The 18,244-nt window shown below is 46.1% G+C and overlaps 1 protein-coding gene across 1 annotated transcript; it reads left to right on the top strand.

Moving 5' to 3' along the window:
- The first annotated feature begins 1,173 nt into the window (after positions 1 to 1,173).
- Positions 1,174 to 10,895, top strand: LOC129707945 (alpha-N-acetylgalactosamine-specific lectin-like). Its single transcript, XM_055653442.1, has 5 exons — positions 1,174 to 1,645; positions 2,404 to 2,546; positions 6,556 to 6,705; positions 9,851 to 9,959; positions 10,687 to 10,895. The coding sequence occupies exons 1-5, from the start codon at positions 1,591 to 1,593 to the stop codon at positions 10,761 to 10,763; spliced, it is 534 nt and encodes a 177-aa protein (XP_055509417.1). The 5' UTR covers positions 1,174 to 1,590; the 3' UTR covers positions 10,764 to 10,895.
- Positions 10,896 to 18,244: the final 7,349 nt, after the last annotated feature.

Here is an 18,244-nt window from a genome sequence, read left to right as displayed (position 1 = left end):
GATCCCTCGACTTTGCCTCACTCCCTCAAGCCCACTGTGGATTCAGTGGAGTAAATGATGAGAAATTGTTTCTGGTGTCTGTGATCGTAGAGACTACAGGAGAATGATGTTGTGGAAATCTGGGACCTTCACAAACTTCTCAATGTGTGGAAATTATGGTCTAATAAATCAGCGGTGAGGTGATGGTGATTTCCCTCAACAAGTGTCTCCCAGCTGGCTGAGGTGATCAGGTAACAAATGCTGCAGCGCATCGCTGCGTGAATTCCAGTTACTGATCTCTCTGCCAGGCAGCAGGAGCACGGACTAGAGGATGGAGATCTGAGATCATTTGCAAACGGGGCAGATGGGACAGGAGGAATCAGTTTTGTTCAGGAAGTTGGCATGATCTGAAACTCACGGACTGAAAGGCTGGTAGAAGCCGTCAAAAGTCAAGTCAAGTCAAGTCAAGTCAAGTTTATTTGTCACATACACATACGAGATGTGCAGTGAAATGAAAGTGGCAATGCTCGCGGAACAACAAAACAACAAAATAACTTTCAAAGGATTTGGCTGAATGTGTGAAGGAACAGTTTCCTGTGGTTCGAGGAAAGAGTAGCAGAATTGTGCTAAATGGATCACACGATCAAAGAGATGACACAGATAGGATGGGGCAAATGGCCCCCTGCTGTGCAGGATCATTGTATCATTCTATGATTCTACCAGGGGTTGACGATGGAGCTGAAAGTACGTTGGGTCCAAGAGACCACTTGATCTGCCTGGAGTGTGAAGTGATTGGGGAACAAGAGAAAATCCAGAGAAAGAAAGGGCCATTTGGCCCATCAATCCCACCCCACTGGAGATCCTGTGGATTCCTTCCCACATCATGTTCCTGCAGGGATCTCCCTCAGCTGAGCCTGGAAATGCAACAAGCATCAAGCAGTCCATTATCTCCCCATCTTTCCATGCTCCTTCTGGCCCGACTTCACTCCAGCTCCATGTTGAAAAGTGGCCAAGATGTTGAATTGAACCAATTCTTACAAATGGATTACAAACTTTCCTGAGTCAGTGACGGAGTCAACTTTCCACTGTGATGGAAAAAGGAGAGGAAATAGACCAGAGTGAGTAAAGGAATTAGTGAGGTGTTCTGGGTTAATAATAATGTATTTGTCTAAATGTTACATCTTAATTGCTCCTGTTGATAATATTCATTAGACCCTAATACCATAAACACATAATGGGGCCATATATGCAATCTACAGTTTGCATTCCTCAGTGTTCAGATACAGTACCGCATTCTACAGTCACACTTGGAGCTCACAAGACATTTCTGTGACTTCCTGTTCATCTTGTTCTAATCTGTCAGTCAGTGATTGGTCAGCAGGAGTTTTACGTAGATTGCTGCAGCCAATGAGTTTGATTCCAATGGTTCCAAAAGCCTCCAAGATGCCAGAACTACATGTATATAAGGATGCAACAGAATTGGAAACCTCATCGACACAGAGAGCTGGGAGAGAGAAGGTGGGAATGGCAGCAGGATATGCCCACCTTCACTGTGAAACTTGACACTAATGATGAATTGTTTTCTTGTGTTCCAGGTTCGAGGAAGGAAACATGATGCTGGTGTGGGTTTTGGTGCTGACCGCACTGCTTGCCAGTGATGTGACAGGTAAGGTCCATTGATTCCAGGAGCGTTAGAAATATATTGGTGTGAGGAATGAATGCACAGGCACTGTGTTGGGACTGTGGAACATGGGAATTTGTGGGCATTGGGACTGGTCGGGATGTGGTAGGAAATGGCTCTTGTCTGGGATACTCATCTCAGAGCTGCTGAGTTGGAAGGTGAGTTGCAGACTCTCCTCCACATCAGGAGACACAGATTTCTCCACGGTGACGCTTCACAGGAAGACAGAGTTGCAGGAAGAGGGATATGTGACTCTCCGTCAGGAACCCAAGGATTGCGGAGGAGAAGGTTCTGCAGGCACTGGTCCAATGCAATGGGTGCAGTGTACTTGCCCACTGTGAGGGTGTGGATGGAGGTTTGAGGGAGGATGGCCAGAGTGCTGGCAACGGTACAATGGACAGAGACAGAGAATGGTTGTGGTTATGGTGGTCAATGGAAATTTAATTCCAATTCTCTGGACACATCACTGGCCAGCATGGGTCGGGTAGAAAGGCACAGTGCAGAGGAGTGTAAAATCAGAGGGCATAGGTTCAAGGTTCAAGTGGAACATTTTATAGGTGCCAGGGGAAGCATTGCAGATAGGTAGAATTACAGCATTTAAAAGGCACTTACACATGTCCATAGACATGAGTGGATGAGAGATGGATGAGAGGATATGTGCCAAAAGAAGGCAATAGGTCTCACTCAGGACGACTCTTCAGTCGGCATGTTGGTTTAAAATCCTCATTCTCTTTATCTTCCAGGAGCAAACAATTCTACCGAACCAGAGGAGACTCTGCAGAACCTTGGATGTCATGGACCATGTCTTCCATTTTGGCATTACGATCATTGTACAAAATCCTGTTACCGTTTTTTCCAACAGAAAAAGACATGGGCACGTGCTGAGGTAAGTCCCTGAAACCAGCGATTGCTAAGTTGAGAGATACAGCTTGGAAACAGGCCCTGCAGCACACAGACTCCAGCGATCCCTCAACACTAGTCCTGTCCTTCACACACTAGTGACAATTTACAGTTGTCCATTAACTGACAAACCTTCACATCATGGAATGTTGCACTGAAACTGGAAGGGGACCAACATCCTAGTGAGAAGGTTTGCTCATTCTACACAGGAGGGTTTAAACTACAGTAGATTGACAGAGGGGTGGGATCACGTGCAGGACGGAAGCACATGAGAGGTTAGAAGTTGCTATGGAGGGTTATGTGTGAAAAGTTAGTGCACAGAATAAGCAGGGGAAAGGTGGAGAGGTCCCCACATGTGAGAAGGCAACACTGGATCTAGTATTGGGAAATTGGGAAGGGAAAGTTAATGAAGTGTGATTGGAGGAGCCTTTTGGGACCAGTGACCACAATTTGATTAGGTTTAAGATAGTTATGGATAGGGACGGAGAGAGTCCATGTGTTAAAATGCTCAACTGGGGTAAGGCCAACTTTGAGGGTATGAGAGAAGGGCTTGCTCAAGTTGACTGGAGCAGGTTATTTGAGGGGAAAGGAACATCGGCCAAGTGGGATGTTTTAAAGTGTACTGAAGAAAGCTAATGACGTGTATGTCCCCGTTAGAGTGAAGGGCAAAGCCGGCAAACATAAGGAAGCTTGGCTGACGAGGGAAATTGAAACGTTTGTCAAAAACAAGAAGAATGCATGGGGCAGGTATAGGCAGCTGGGAACAAAGAAGTAAACTAAAAAAGGAAATCAGAAGGGCAAAAAGGGGCCAGGAGATAGCTCTGGTGGGTAGCATTAAGGACAATCCCAAAAGATTTCATAAATACATAAGGGGGAAAAGGGTAACTAGAGAGAGAGAGAGAGAGTGGGACCTCTCAAGAATCAAAGCCGTCACCATTGTGTGGAGCCACAGGAGATGGGCAAGGTCCTAAATGAGTATTTCTCTTCTGTATTTACAGAAGAGAAAGACAGTAGGACGGAGGAAATTGGAGCAGTCACTAGAATTGGCTTGAGAGCAGTCCGGTTTACTGTTGAAGGGGTACTGAAGGTACTGTCTTGTTTGAAGGTAGACAAATCTCCAGGGCATGATCTGATATATCAGAGGACATTGTGGGAAACTAGAGAGGAAATTGCAGGAGCCCTAGTTGAAATTTCAGAGTCCTCCTTAAATGTAGGAGAGGTGCCAGAAGACTGGAGGGTGGCAAATGTTGTACCTCTTTACAAGAAGGGCTTCAGGAAAAATGCTGGGAACTATAGACCAGTGTGCTTAACATTTGGAGTTAGACAAAAATGCTGGGCGAGGCCGCATCTATGGAGCAAAGGAAATAGGCGACGTTTCGTGTCGAGACCCCTCTTCAGGACTGGATAGACTCGGCTTGAACTCGCTAGAATTTAGAAGATTGAGGGGGGATCTTATAGAAACTTACAAAATTCTTAAGGGGCATGCAGGTGCAGCAGGCAATAAAGACAGCAAATGGTATGTTAGCTTTCATTGCAAAAGGATTTGAGTATAGGAGCAGGGAGGTTCTACTGCAGTTGTACAGGGTCTTGGTGAGACCACACCTGGAGTATTGCATACAGTTTTGGTCTCCAAATCTGAGGAAGGACATTATTGCCATAGAGGGAGTGCAGAGACGGTTCACCAGACTGATTCCTGGGATGTCAGGACTGTCTTATGAAGAAAGACTGGATAGACTTGGTTTATACTCTCTAGAATTTAGGAGATTGAGAGGGGATCTTATAGAAACTTACAAAATTCTTAAGGGGTTGGACAGGCTAGATGCAGGAAGATTGTTCCCGATGTTGGGGAAGTCCAGAACAAGGGGTCACAGTTTAAGGATAAGGGGGAAATCATTTAGGACCGAGATAAGAAAAACATTTTTGACACAGAGAGTGGTGAATTTCTGAAATTCCCTGCCACAGAGGGTAGTTGAGGCCAGTTCATTGGCTATATTTAAGAGGGAGTTAGATGTGTCCCTTATGGATAAAGGGATCAGGGGGTATGGAGAGAAGGCAGGTACGGGATACTGAGTTTGATGATCAGCCATGATCATATTGAATGGCGGTGCAGGCTCGAAGGGCCGAATGGCCTACTCCTGCACCTATTTTCTATGTTTCAGACATCTGTAGTTGGTAAGTTACTTGAGAGTATTCTAAGGGATAGGATATACAGGCATTTGGATGGGCAAAGCATAATTAGGGATAGTCAGCATGATTTTGTAAGTGGAAGGACGTGTCTTACAACTCTGATCGATTATTTTCAAGATGTGACCAAAAAGGTTGATTGGGGCAGAGCTGTAGATGGTGTGTACATGGACTTCAGTAAGGCGTTCAACAAGGTTCCACATGTTAGGCTGCTCTGGAAGGTTAGATCGCATGTGGTCCAAGGAGGGATACTATAGCAGAATGGTTAGCAAATTGGCTCCATGGAAGGTAGCAGAGGGTAATGGTGGAAGGTTGCTTCTCAGACTGGATGCCTGTGACTAGTGGTGTGCCTCGGGGTTCGATGCTGGGCCCGTTACTGTTTGTCATTTACATCAATGATTTGGATGAGAACATACAGCGTAAGATTTGCAAGTTTGCTGATGAAACAAAAGTTAGTGGTTTTGCAGATAAAGATGATTGCGAACAATTGCAGCAGAATCTGGATCAATTGGCCAGGTGGGCGGAGGAATGGTTGATGGAATTTAATACAAAGAAGTTTGAGGTGTTGCATTTTGGGATGTTGGATAAGGGCAGAACCTACACAGTAAATGTAGGCCTCTGGGAAGTGTTGTAGAGTAGAGGGATCTAGTACAGGTTCCTTGAAGGTCGAGTCGCAGGAAGATAAGGTAGATAAGTTGGCACTTAGGCCATCAGTCAGAATATTGAGTATAGAAGTTGGGAGGTCATGTTGCAGTTGTAAAAGACTTTGGTGAGACCACATTTAGAATATTTGGTTCAGTTCTGGGCACCATGTTATCGGAAAGATATTGTCAAGCTTGAAATGGTTCAGAAAAGATTTACGAGGATGTTGCCAAGACCACAGGGTGTGAGCTATAGGGGGAGGTTGTGTAGGCTAGATCTCTATTCCATGGAGCGCATGAGGATGAGGAGAGATCTTATCGGGGCATACAAAATCATGAGAAGATTAGACCAGGTAGATACACAGTCTTTTTCCCAGATAGGGGAATCAAGAACCAGAGGACATAGGTTCAAGGTGAAGGGGAAAAGATTGAATAGGAATCTGAGGGGTAACTTTTTCACACAAAAGGTGGTGCACGTATGGAACAAGCTGTCAGAGGAGGTAGTTGAGGCTGGGACGGTCCCATTGTTTAAAAAAAGTTAGACAGGTGCATGGATAGGACAGGTTTTGGAGGGATATGGATCATGCACCGGCAAGTGGGACTAGTGTAGCTGGGACATTGTTGGCCAGTGTGGGCGAGTTGGGCCGAAGGGCCTGTTTCCACACTGCATCACTCTCTGACTACAACCGGAGCACCTGGAAAAACAAACTTGTTTACAGGGAGAACATACAAACTCCTTAAGGAGAATGCCCATGATCCCGTGTCTCTGGCACAGTAAGGCAGCAGCTCTATCACTGCATCAGTATGCGCTGGAATGCCTGGGGAACATTGGCCATGCTGGTTTAATCCCATGAACTCACAGCACAGCCTCTCGTTGAATTGCCTGCGATGAGTCCCTGTGTTGCAGGGTGTGCTTCACTGCAGCCGTGGGCACCAGTTTCTATCGCTCGGACCAGTGGGTGAAATATTGGGGATTTGAGGGGAAACTCCACATCCAGGAGTTAACACGGAGCTGGGGTTGACACCAAAGTGTTTAAAGAACTAGACCTCTATTTGAAGGGAACAAAGTTGCTGAATGTCCACTTCACTTTGGATGATTTACTGAATGACGAACAAGGGGATGAAACACGGTGGTTGAAACAAGAGATAAAATATTTTGTTTGTTTCCAGCATCACTGCAGATGTATGGGATCTCGTGGACGTCATGTACATCTGGCTTCTATCACGTCGTGCCATCAAAACTCAGTAATTTCCCACTTGATCAGGCCTGGGTGTTGGGGAATAGAACGCGCTTGGATTGGTCTCAACGACATATGCTGTGTAAGTTTATTGGTGACACGTTATCTTGCAGGACCTCGCGACACTGGGCAGACCTGTATTTGTTGTTCTCCCCTGATCATCGTCTGACTATATCAGAGAGTAGGTTACAGTCAACACATTGATGGATCTCTGGGGTCACATCGTTGTTCATAGGTACGTAGTTTGGATCCAAGTAAATAAACTGCAATCACTCTGGAGAAACAAGTTACCATCAGTAATGGGGACTGAAACTACTGGACTGCTGTAAACACTCCTCTGGTTCACTGTTGTTCTTCAGGGTAAGAAATCTGCCCTCCTTCCCCAGTCTGGCCTCACCACGACTCCACAGCTCCATCAATGTGTTGACTCTTACCTGCCGTCTGACACGGTACAATAAATTCAGGTCCGGTCACTGTCAGCACGTCCTGTGAACAAATGAAATCCCACATGTTCATGTGTTTGTTTCTGCTCCACATGAACCTTCACTCACCCTCCTTCATCTCACACTGTCACTGGGAATTTCCTTTCCCCTCATCAGCTTCACTGTCTTCCACCTAAACGTGAGATTCTGATCGGTCTCAATGCCCCCTCACCACAGTCAGTCACATCATCAACACTCTGCGGAAAAGGGTTTCTCTGGACTGGGATGGGACAGCAGCACATTTGGAAAGTGGTGAAATCATTGGACAAAGTCAGCATGGATTTACGAAAGGTAAATCATGTCTGACGAATCTTATAGAATTTTTCGAGGATGTAACTAGTAGCGTGGATAGGGGAGAACCAGTGGATGTGGTGTATCTGGAATTTCTAAAAGACTTTCGACAAGGTCCCACATAAGAGATTAGTATACAAACTTAAAGCACACGGCATTGGGGGTTCAGTATTGATGTGGATAGAGAACTGGCTTTCAAACAGGAAGCAAAGAGTAGGAGTAAACGGGTCCTTTTCACAATGGCAGGCAGTGACTAGTGGGGTACCGCAAGGCTCAGTGCTGGGACCCCAGCTATTTACAATATATATTAATGATCTGGATGAGGGAATTGAAGGCAATATCTCCAAGTTTGCGGATGACACTAAGCTGGGGGGCAGTGTTAGCTGTGAGGAGGATGTTAGGAGACTGCAGGGTGACGTGGATAGGCTGAGTGAGTGGGCAAATATTTGGCAGATGCAGTATAATGTGGATAAATGTGAGGTTATCCATTTTGGTGGCAAAAACGGGAAAGCAGACTATTATCTAAATGGTGGCCGATTGGGAAAGGGGGAGATGCAGCGAGACCTGGGTGTCATGGTACACCAGTCATTGAAGATAGGCATGCAGGTGCAGCAGGCAGTAAAGAAAGCGAATGGTATGTTAGCTTTCATTACAAAAGGATTTGAGTATAGGAGCAGGGAGGTTCTACTGCAGTTGTACAAGGTCTTGGTGAGACCACACCTGGAGTAGTGCGTACAGTTTTGGTCTCCAAATCTGAGGAAGGACATTATTGCCATAGAGGGAGGGCAGAGACGGTTCACCAGACTGATTCCTGGGATGTCAGGACTGTCTTATGAAGAAAGACTGGATAGACTTGGTTTATACTCTCTAGAATTTAGGCGATTGAGAGGGGATCTTATAGAAACTTACAAAATTCTTAAGGGGTTGGACAGGCTAGATGCAGGAAGATTGTTTCCAATGTTAGGGAAGTCCAGGACAAGGGGTCACAGCTTAAGGATTAGGGGGAAATCCTTTAAAACCAAGATGAGAAGAACTTTTTTCACACAGAGAGTGGTGAATCTCTGGAACTCTCTGCCACAGAGGGTAGTTGAGGCCAGTTCATTGGCTATATTTAAGAGGGAGTTAGATTTGGCCCTTGTGGCCAAGGGGATCAGAGGGTATGGAGAGAAGGCAGGTACGGGATACTGAGTTGGATGATCAGCCATGATCATATTGAATGGCGGTTGGTGCAGGCTCGAAGGGCCGAATGGCCTACTCCTGCACCTAATTTCTATGTTTCTATGGACGAGGCTGCTGGGTTGATCAGTGACTCCTTTATATTTATTCTCCCTGCTTTTCCACTGCACCACCAGTGGAAACATTTCTCCACGTCGACCCTATTCCATCGCCATAGTTTGAAGGTGGGTCCCAGTGACCCCCTCGGCCACCCACACACAGGCATCTGCCATTAACATCCGTGTTAATTGTAGTTATGGCTCCATGGTTACAGCAGGTAAACACATTCAGAGAGAAAGAGGGAGAGGGATATCACCCGCAGTCACTGGTGGATGAAATGGCTCTGGTTGGTCCAACCTTTGTTGGGAAGTACCATCTCTCAGTTCTGCAGCCTTCCCTGAAATATGTTTTCACCTTGACTGGTGTCTTTGTGCCTTTCACATGTCATGGAGACCAGAACTGTGCTCAGTATCCAAGTGCATTCTTACCAAGGTTCTATACCAGTCCCACTCAACCTCTGCTTTTCAACTCGAGAACTGGTCTCCACAGCTTTGAATACATTATGTGAATTGCTGTACCACTGCATTTATTCACAAACCCTTTCTCCACACTCCCTGGTTCTGGTTAATCCTTCCGGTTAATCTTTCCCTGGAAACTCTCTGAAGGAAGAAATGAATCATTGAATTTAAATAACCTGCTGGAGGTCAGTAATAGTTTGGGGTATTCTGCAAAGAGCCACTGAATGGAGGAGCAGTGTTGGTGCCCGTGGGGTGGAGGGGCAAGGGAGTGGGTGAAATGCGCAGTGTTCCATTCCTCCACACACACAACAGACTCCGTGCTACAACTCACTGTCTCCATCTCCTGTTGGGTTTGACATTCTGTGTACATTGGTCTGCAGGGGTCTACAGTTATTTTCTTCATTGTTCACCGACTTTCTCTGGGAGATTCTACTTTGTATTTGTGTGGAATTACCATCTTTTCCTCATTTTCTGAGTTACCATTGCTCCTCTTCTCTGACCTTTACTCTCAGATCCTGTCACTTTCATCCCAAAGATTCTGTTACTTCCATGAGATTTCCCCACCCTGCCAGTCCATAGTTTAAACTCCCATCCACTGCCTTACTTGTCCCTGCTGCTCGTATTCTGCTCTCACTCCGGCTCAGGTACAGCTCCTCCCTGTACTGTTATGTGGCAGCTTACGCATCATTCCAACAGCAACAACCATTGTTTATACCCACAGGAAGGTCATTTCAAATGGACTGATGGATCTGCGTACAGTTACTCAAGCTTTGCTTGTGGAGAACCTAATAACCTTTGCAACGAAGATTGTGTGGAAACTAACTGTAGCGGTAAGTGTAACAATGACAGAAATATTGTTCTGTTGGAAGTTGATTTCAGACACTGTATTGAACAATAGATTACCTCCACAGACCAGCAGTTACACAGAGGGAGTGAACCAGCCTCATGGGTCCTGTGCTCTGCAGAACTGGACTGACTGCCCAGCAGTGAGAGGAGGATATATGGGATGTAATGCAGGAGTCAGGGGAACAGACACGGAGTGTAACTGTGCAGGAGGAATGTACAAAAGGATAACACTGGAGTTAGAGGAAGATACAGTGGTGAAGGATTTAAAGGGGGATGTCAATAGGATGTTTCCTCAAGTGTGAAACCAGATTTACTGGTCAACAATGTGAAATAGCCATCGATAAATCAAAGCGAGAAGAGAGAAAATATTCTTGACTTGGGCGTGGCGGGCAGGTGGAGATCAGGAGCACGTAATCGAGGCAGAGAGCACAGATGTACTTAAGGGAGAGGTGGATGGAGAAAGGAACAGACAGATGTGTTGATGGGGTCGGATGCAGGGAGGGTGAATGCTGGAAATACTCAGTGGGTCAGGCAGCATCTGTGGAGAGAGGAACAGAGATACTGCAACAGCTGCTTTAATGAACATTCTGTTTTCTCTCCACGTGCTAACTGACCAATTGAATATTTCCAGTATTAGTTCAGATTTCTGGAATCTGCAGCATTTTGTTTGTGGACAAACCGGTAAATGCTTTCTTCGTTTCTTGCTTCTAGGTGTGGGATTGTGGAATGATCTGTCATGTAACGTACGCAGGAGTTTTGTTTGTTCCTACAGAACGTGCCACAATTAGAAGACTCCAGAATCATTCCCTCATCCTTTCCAGCAGTGGATCCAGTGCTTTGATTTCTTTGTAGCCGCTCTCACTGTCTGTGGTGACTATAATCATTTAGCTTCTCAGCCAATAATAAAGAGAACTGCATCATAAGGTGTGTGTTTGGTGCTGTGTGAGTCCAGTTTCTCGCAGCCTTCCTATCCCACTGTTGCTTCCTCCCCACCTCTGCACTCAGTGCTGCGCTGAGGAGACAGACTTTACACAATGAACTCTTGTCCTTCGGCCACACCCGGTGTGTCGGGTCCCAGACACCACACCTGGGTGAGAAATAAAGGCTGTGGAGAGGATACATGGGGAGTTAGTGGGATAGTTGCAGGGAGAGAGCTTTCACAGTCCTGTGGGTGAGCTGCAGAAGATGAACTGGGACCAGAAATTCCTCAGCACAGGTGTCGGGACATGATGTGAAGGAAGTCAAGCCTTGCCCAACTCTCCAGTCAATGGCCTGTGGGAGAGTGAGAGAGATAGTGGGACTAACTCAACATTACACAGGGTGTATAGTTGGGACAGGGAACGCACCTTTGCGGGGCACCTTGCTGAGATCTTAATATCCTCGCTCACCACAGATTAGGTCTCGGAGGACCAGCGAGTATTCACTATCATCCCATTATTTAATGGAAGCAGAGATAATCGAGAAGTTTAGAGGATGGTGAGCCTCACACCTGTGGTAGAGAAATATTGGAGGGGATTCATTGGGATAGGATTTACTCCCATTTGGAAGAGAATGGGATAATTAGGACAGTCAGAAGGCTTTGTCCATGTATTCTCTTACTAACGATAGAGTTTTTGGAAAAGGTGACAATAGCGATTGATGAGTGTGTGACAGTGGATGTCTTGAAGAAACCTTCAAGATGGTGGCAGCAATGGACAGAGGAAAACAACGGTGGGACGTATTGTCGAGGCGTGATGTATAAATGGAGTCAATAGAAGGGAGGTTGGTTTGTGCGACGGTCTGAGCTGCGTCCACAGTTTGCTGCAATTTCTAGCGGTCTTGGATGGAGCTGTTCCCAAACCAAGCTGTGATGCGTCCCGATAAAATGCTTGCTGTGGTGCTTGTAAACTGGACAATAAGCCCAAGCAAAATATATTTTGCCTCAGTGACTCGGGCTCAGCATGTCCACATACATTCCAGGTGTTGATTAGTTCATTAAGGGAGAGTGGATAAGGAGAACCAGTGGATGTGTTATATCTGGACTTTCAGAAGGTTTTCGACAAGGTCCCACATAAGAGATTAGTATACAAACATAAAGCACATGGTATTGGAGGTTCAGTATTGATGTGGATAGAGAACTGGTTGGCAGACAGGAAGCTAAGAGTAGGAGTAAACGGGTCCTTTTCAGATTGGCAGGCAGTGACTAGTGGGGTACCGCAAGGCTCAGTGCTGGGACCCCAGCTATTTACAATATATATTAATGATCTGGATGAGGGAATTGAATGCAACTTCTCCAAGTTTGCGGAAGACACGAAGCTGGGGGGCAGTGTTAGCTGTGAGGAGGATGCTAGGAGACTGCAAGGTGACTTGGATAGGCTGGGTGAGTGGGCAAATGCATGGCAGATGCAGTATAATGTGGATAAATGTGAGGTTATCCACTTTGGTGGCAAAAACAGGAAAGTTGGCTATTACCTGAATAGTGGCCGATTCGAAAAATTGAAAGTAGGCATGCAGGTGCAGCAAGCAGTGAAGAAAGCGAATGGTATGCTAGCATTCATAGCAAAAGGATTTGAGTATAAGAGCAAGGATTTGAGTATAAGAGCAAGGATTTGAGTATAAGAGTCAAGACCTGAAACATTGCCTATCGCCTTCGCTCCATAGATGCTGCCTCACCCGCTGAGTTTCTCCAGCATTTTTGTCTACCTTCGATTTTCCAGCATCTGCAATTCCTTCTTAAACATTTCTTCAAAGTAGACATACCTTGAGGGGATTTATACCAAAGATAGACACAGAGTGCTGGAGTAACTCAGCGGGTCATGCAGCATCTCTGGAGAAAAAGGGCAGATGACGTTTCGGGCTGGGACCCTGAAGGTAGCAATGTTACAATATTTTGAGATTTAAAAAATCAAGTCTGCAATTTATCCCATCAGATAAAGCATAACAATAAGCTTAATTTGACACCTAATTCACTTTCATATCTCAAGTAATAAAAAAGGTATGGCCATTTTCATACTCGGAAATTAGCATCTTGTTCCCTATTGATTTTCTATGGACATAACAAAAAAGCTGTGATCGTGGACAGTCAAAAGCCCATAACCTTCTTAAAAATTAAGAGAACTGAATGACATTTTCAGTTATCATAGATTGAAGCATTCTGAAACAAATATAAAATAATCTTACTTGGATGACCTGAAATTAAAGCATATAATTAGTTAGTTACCCAATTGTAGCTAATTTCAAACTTCAATTACTAGTCTAAACATCTATCCATTTCTTAATAAATGATTAACATTTTTAAATAGCCTAAGTGTCCAAATAATATTCACAAATAATTCACAATAAAACATGATTTTTAAATCTCATTTACATCAATTTATAGGCCAAATGGAAGGAATTTAGTGTTCAATTGCTGTAAATTAAAGTCAATTTAAATCGGCTTTCTAGTGGGTTCCTGTGAACGCGCTGGTTTAGAACGTTCACATTGCGCTGGATTTGTGCCCTCAAATGCCCAGAAAAATACTGCGGGATATAAAGAGCCCAAAATGAGCTACTCGCTATAGAAAATTTTATACACAGGGTTATATACAAGCCCCATTTAATGTAAAAATGAGGTACATACCTTTAATTGTTTGCTTTATAAAACCCTAGGACTGCGAGAGGTTGCGGAGTGAGAGAGTGATTTTTAAACTACTATAAATATTATACAAGGCCATAAAAACTAATAATACCTTTTGCGACGGGGTCTTTCAGCGATTTTCCGTTAATGATTTACTAGGCTGAACATTTTCGATTGGAACAGCCTAGTAAAAATCGCGTTTTAAACCCGCCCCCTCTAAACAGCACCAAAATCGCGGACACGGGGTAGGGCAGATGCTCAGCCACGATTCAGGTAGGTTTTGTAACATACCTACTTTAAGACATCTAACAGCTCCTCTGCTGTAATGCTGACTATAACCAAGAGGCCCCCATTAACTTTCTTGGGCTCCCTAGTCATCATGTCTTTGCCCAGAGTAAAAATAGGGGAGAAATATTGATCGGAGGTCTCACCCATCCCCTGCTGCTCCACAAATAGATGTTCACTTTGGTATTTCATGGGCCATGCCACCAACGTGGTGTTGTATTTGTTGGTTCACCGGCTTGAGCGATGGCTTCGTCTGTCAGGGATGCTTCAGTCTCTTTCCTGGGTGTTTCATGGGTCTTTCCAGAATGCAGCTCTTTGCTCCGTGTTTGGACCAAGGCTGTGATGTGGTTCAGAACCAAGCGATCTTTGTGAAACCAGCACTGAGCGTGGGCAAGTTTAATCTTGGAGGGTATGTGACACTTGCCTGCACTGTGGACAACTCCTGATGATTGGGAGCAGCTTAATTGGCTGGTCATTAGCTGGAGATAGACACAAAATGCTTGATTAACTCAGCATTTAGGAAGCATATCTGGAAAAAAAGAATAGGTAACGTATTTGGCCGAAACCTTTCTTCAGATTGAGAGACAAGGGAGATGGAAAGTAGAGGTATGAAAAGGTTCAAAACAAATAAGAGCTGGCACTGATGGGTATGGAAAGATGGAGCCCACAATGCAAAGAGTAGGAGCAAATGGGTCCTTTTCAGAATGACAGGCAGTGACTAATGGGGTATCGCAAGCTGCTCAGCTCAAACCACCGCAGCGGGTTGGAGGCAAGGCAAAGCAGAAGTCGGTCTGGACAGTAGACTCCGATGAGTCCTGCACGGAAGACACGCCGCCCGAGAGCGGCAAAGGTGACCGTTTGTCCCCCATGGAGAGGTTGATGGAGCAAATGCTCCAGCGGGACTTGCTCCGGGAGATGGGGCAAGTCCGCCAAGTGAGGGCATGCACACCCGCAACAGTGCAATATCCAGCATTGACCATCGCATCTCCCTCAGCAGAGGGGAGCGTTGCTGACCAGGGCTGGGCTGGTCAAGAAGAGGGGTCTTTGGCTGAAGATGATAGCAGTATGCTGTGGGTGCAGGTACAGGAAGAGCTGCTGGGAGTGGTAAACCACTACGCGGTATCACCGCGAGCGGGACAGCCGTTGCAGTCCAAACTGGCGGCCAGTATTGACTACCTGTCCTTCAACCCACTACAAGAACAGGTAGTAAATGAGGCGTTGAAATTATACACGCTCCCGGAGAATTGCATTTCACTCAATGTACCGGTTGTCAACAGCCATATCTGGGGGTACATTGGGTTGGGCATACGAACCCAAGAGGTAAAACTCCAAAAAATTCTGAAGCTCCTGACGTCAGCCATTACATCATACGCTCGTTGCGTGGATGGTGTCGAAATGACCAACAACCAGCAGGACACCCTGGCTCTACTGTGTAACACACAGTACGAGATAAATAGCCTGCGGAAAGAGACCATAAGACCTGCCCTTAATCCCAAATTTGCAGGTTTGTGCAAATCTCCGACCTCACAACCTCAAATCCTGCTATTTGGAAAGGACCTGTCGAAACAGGTAAAAGATCTGGATGAGGAGTCGAAAGCGCTTGGACTCATGAGGGCAGGCCTCGGAACGAGCAAGGCCAAGCAACCCAGACGGCAGCACCCCTAAACATCCACCAGCAGGCGTCAACATCATGGTGCTGGTGAAAGCATGGGGCCCGCATATTATCCCCAGAGGTAGTTTTTAGGCCAGGGCCCAGAGCGGACCCCATGGATGATGCGCCAATCCCATACAGCAACACCTCGATCGATGAAGGACCGGAAACCCAAGAAATTAACATTCCACCGATAAGCATGGAGGTAGGTGGGTCTGGATCCTTTCAGAACATAAAAGGTGCAGAGCCTATACTAACAGCATGCACCCCACAGGGAGTTTACCCTCTCACAAAAAGAAAAATGCGAGGGACAGGCAGAACTGGTGAAATTACATACAAAAGGAGTCACAGAGAAATCGGAACACGACCCTTTGGAATTTGTATCAAATATCTTTACAAAAACCAAGAGAGATGGTGGATGTCGCGTCATCATTGACTTGTATATACTGGACAAAAGTATTCAGTGTCATGAAGTCCATTTCAAAATGGAAACATTTGTTACTGCCAAACAATTGATTTCCAGAGGATACTTCATGGCATGCATTGATCTAAAAGATGCATACTATTCAGTACCCATTCATAAGGATCATCGTAGATACCTAAAGTTTAACTGGATGGGGCAACAATGGCAGTGTAAAGCGTTGCCAAATGTGCTAACATCAGCCCCAAGATTATTTACCAAGATATTAAAACCAGCCTTGGCAATACTAAGAAATCAAAAACATATTGTCATGGCATATCTTGATGACATTTTAATAGTGGGCAAAACCCTGGAATTGGCTAAATCAGCAGTATTAGCTACTATACAATTGTTTAAAACTTTGGGGTTTGTTATACATCCAGATAAATCTAAGTTGACACCATCCACAACAATGGACTGTCTGGGATTCACAATTAACTCAGTCCACATGTCTGTAACATTGCCAAATAAAAAAGCAGCAGAATTGGCACTAGCCTGCAACAAATTAATGATTTTACTTCGGAGTCACATGAGTGACTACGTGAAGAACCCGCTCAGCGTGCATGCGCGGCATTGCGTTCAGCAGTGCAACAGCGGCCTCATCGGGAGTCAGGTGCTCCCTCTACAGATTGAAAGATGGTCCGTCAGGTAGGTACCCTGAGGTCGGGTTTCTTTCACAGGAGAGCCTTCTGCTTTGTTTTACAGGTAGAGAACAAAAAGGCTCTTGAACAAACCTGTCCCCCGCTCGACTCCAACGGAGGAGCGTTCCATCTGTGGGGCGCAGGAACAGGCGGGAGGACCGCTTACCGGGCGCTCTGCAATCCCAGACACTGTACCGAGCCCAGTCTCGCTAGCGCCTGAGCAGCGGGCTGGATGTAAAGCCACCTGAAAAAGCGTCCGGCCGGTAGCTACTGACTTGTCGGACGGGGACGTCTCTCCACCCGCACGGGGGAGAGACAGCCACCTGAGCCTCATATAGTGGCTCCTGGAGCAGGTGCTCCAGCGAGACGAGCTGCGTGAGGGGGCTCTCGCAGGGGGAGTTCAGGCACTCCCTCCACAGTGCCTTGTGCACTGCCCATCGCTTCATCCTTCCCCGAGGGTAGCTTTGGTGACCAGGACTGGGCTGGTCAGGAAGAGGGGATGCTGGCTGAAGAAGTCGGGAGTATGCCTGGGATGCAGGACCAGGAAGAGCTGCTGGTTGTGGTGGCAGCCCCACGTGCAGGAAGGCCATTAGAGCCTAAACTAGCGGCCAGCATCAACCACCTCTCCAACAGGCCCCTATAGGAGCAGGTGGTTAATGAGGCCTTAAAAATGTACACAGCTTCAGAAAATTGTGAGTCCCTCAAAGTGCTGGCTGTCAACAGCCAAATCTGGGGGCACGTCGGGACAAATATTCGGAACCAGGAGCTGAAACTGCAGCGGATCCTCAGGCTCCTGACGTCAGCCATCACATCATTGCTCGTTCTGTGGACAACACGGAGATGACCACTAACCAACAAGACACTCTCGCACTGTTGTACAATACGCAGTTCGAGATAAATAACCTCCGTAAAGAAATCATGAGACCTGCCCTAAATCCAAAATTCGCGGGGTTGTGCAAAACCCCAGCCACTGAGCCAGACACACTGCTCTTTGGCAAAGACCTCACGAAAAAAGTAAAAGATATGGAAGAGGCCTCTAAAACTTTCGGTCTCATGAGGGCAGGCCCCGGGATGAGCAAACCCAAAACACCAATACCCAAGCGGCAGCACCCCATCTCGTCCACCAGTCAACGTCTACCGTATGGGACTGGTGAAAGCTCGGGGTCCGCATTTATCACCGGAAGTCTTTTTTAGACCAAGGCCCAGAGCGGACCCCATGGAGAATGTGCCCCCCCCCATCATCACCGCCACGTCAGACAACGCGCAAGACTCGCTGGTCTGGGAAGAGACAGAAGAAACACCCATAACTATGGAGGTTCGTGGGTCTGGTTCCTACCAACATATAGAAAGTAGGGGCTCAACACTAACAGGGGGGAGATTACACCTGTTTAAGGGAGCATGGGAGTCTATCACGAGTGACAAGTATATACTCAATAGCATTAGTGTATACAAAATACAATTTATACTAGAAAAATTGCCACCAGTACAACATTCACCACAGAGGGTCTTTTCCCCTCTCAGTTAAATAAAAAGTCAAGTCAAGTCAAGTCAAGTCAAGTTTATTTGTCACATACACATACGAGATGTGCAGTGAAATGAAAGTGGCAATGGTCGCGGACTTTAGTGCAAAAGACAAA

This window comes from Leucoraja erinacea, chromosome 22 (genome assembly GCF_028641065.1).
Source record: "Leucoraja erinacea ecotype New England chromosome 22, Leri_hhj_1, whole genome shotgun sequence".
Lineage (NCBI taxonomy): Eukaryota > Metazoa > Chordata > Chondrichthyes > Rajiformes > Rajidae > Leucoraja > Leucoraja erinaceus.
This window is presented reverse-complemented; position numbering and strand designations above follow the sequence as displayed.

Excerpts from the sequence above, each read along its gene's own strand:
- LOC129707945 (XM_055653442.1), top strand. The coding sequence starts at position 1,591 with ATGATGCTGGTGTGGGTTTTGGTGCTGACCGCACTGCTTGCCAGTGAT. Across the intron at positions 1,646-2,403 it reads GCTTGCCAGTGATGTGACAG|GAGCAAACAATTCTACCGAA; the intron begins GTAAGGTCCATT and ends TTTATCTTCCAG. Across the intron at positions 9,960-10,686 it reads TGTGGAAACTAACTGTAGCG|GTGTGGGATTGTGGAATGAT; the intron begins GTAAGTGTAACA and ends TCTTGCTTCTAG.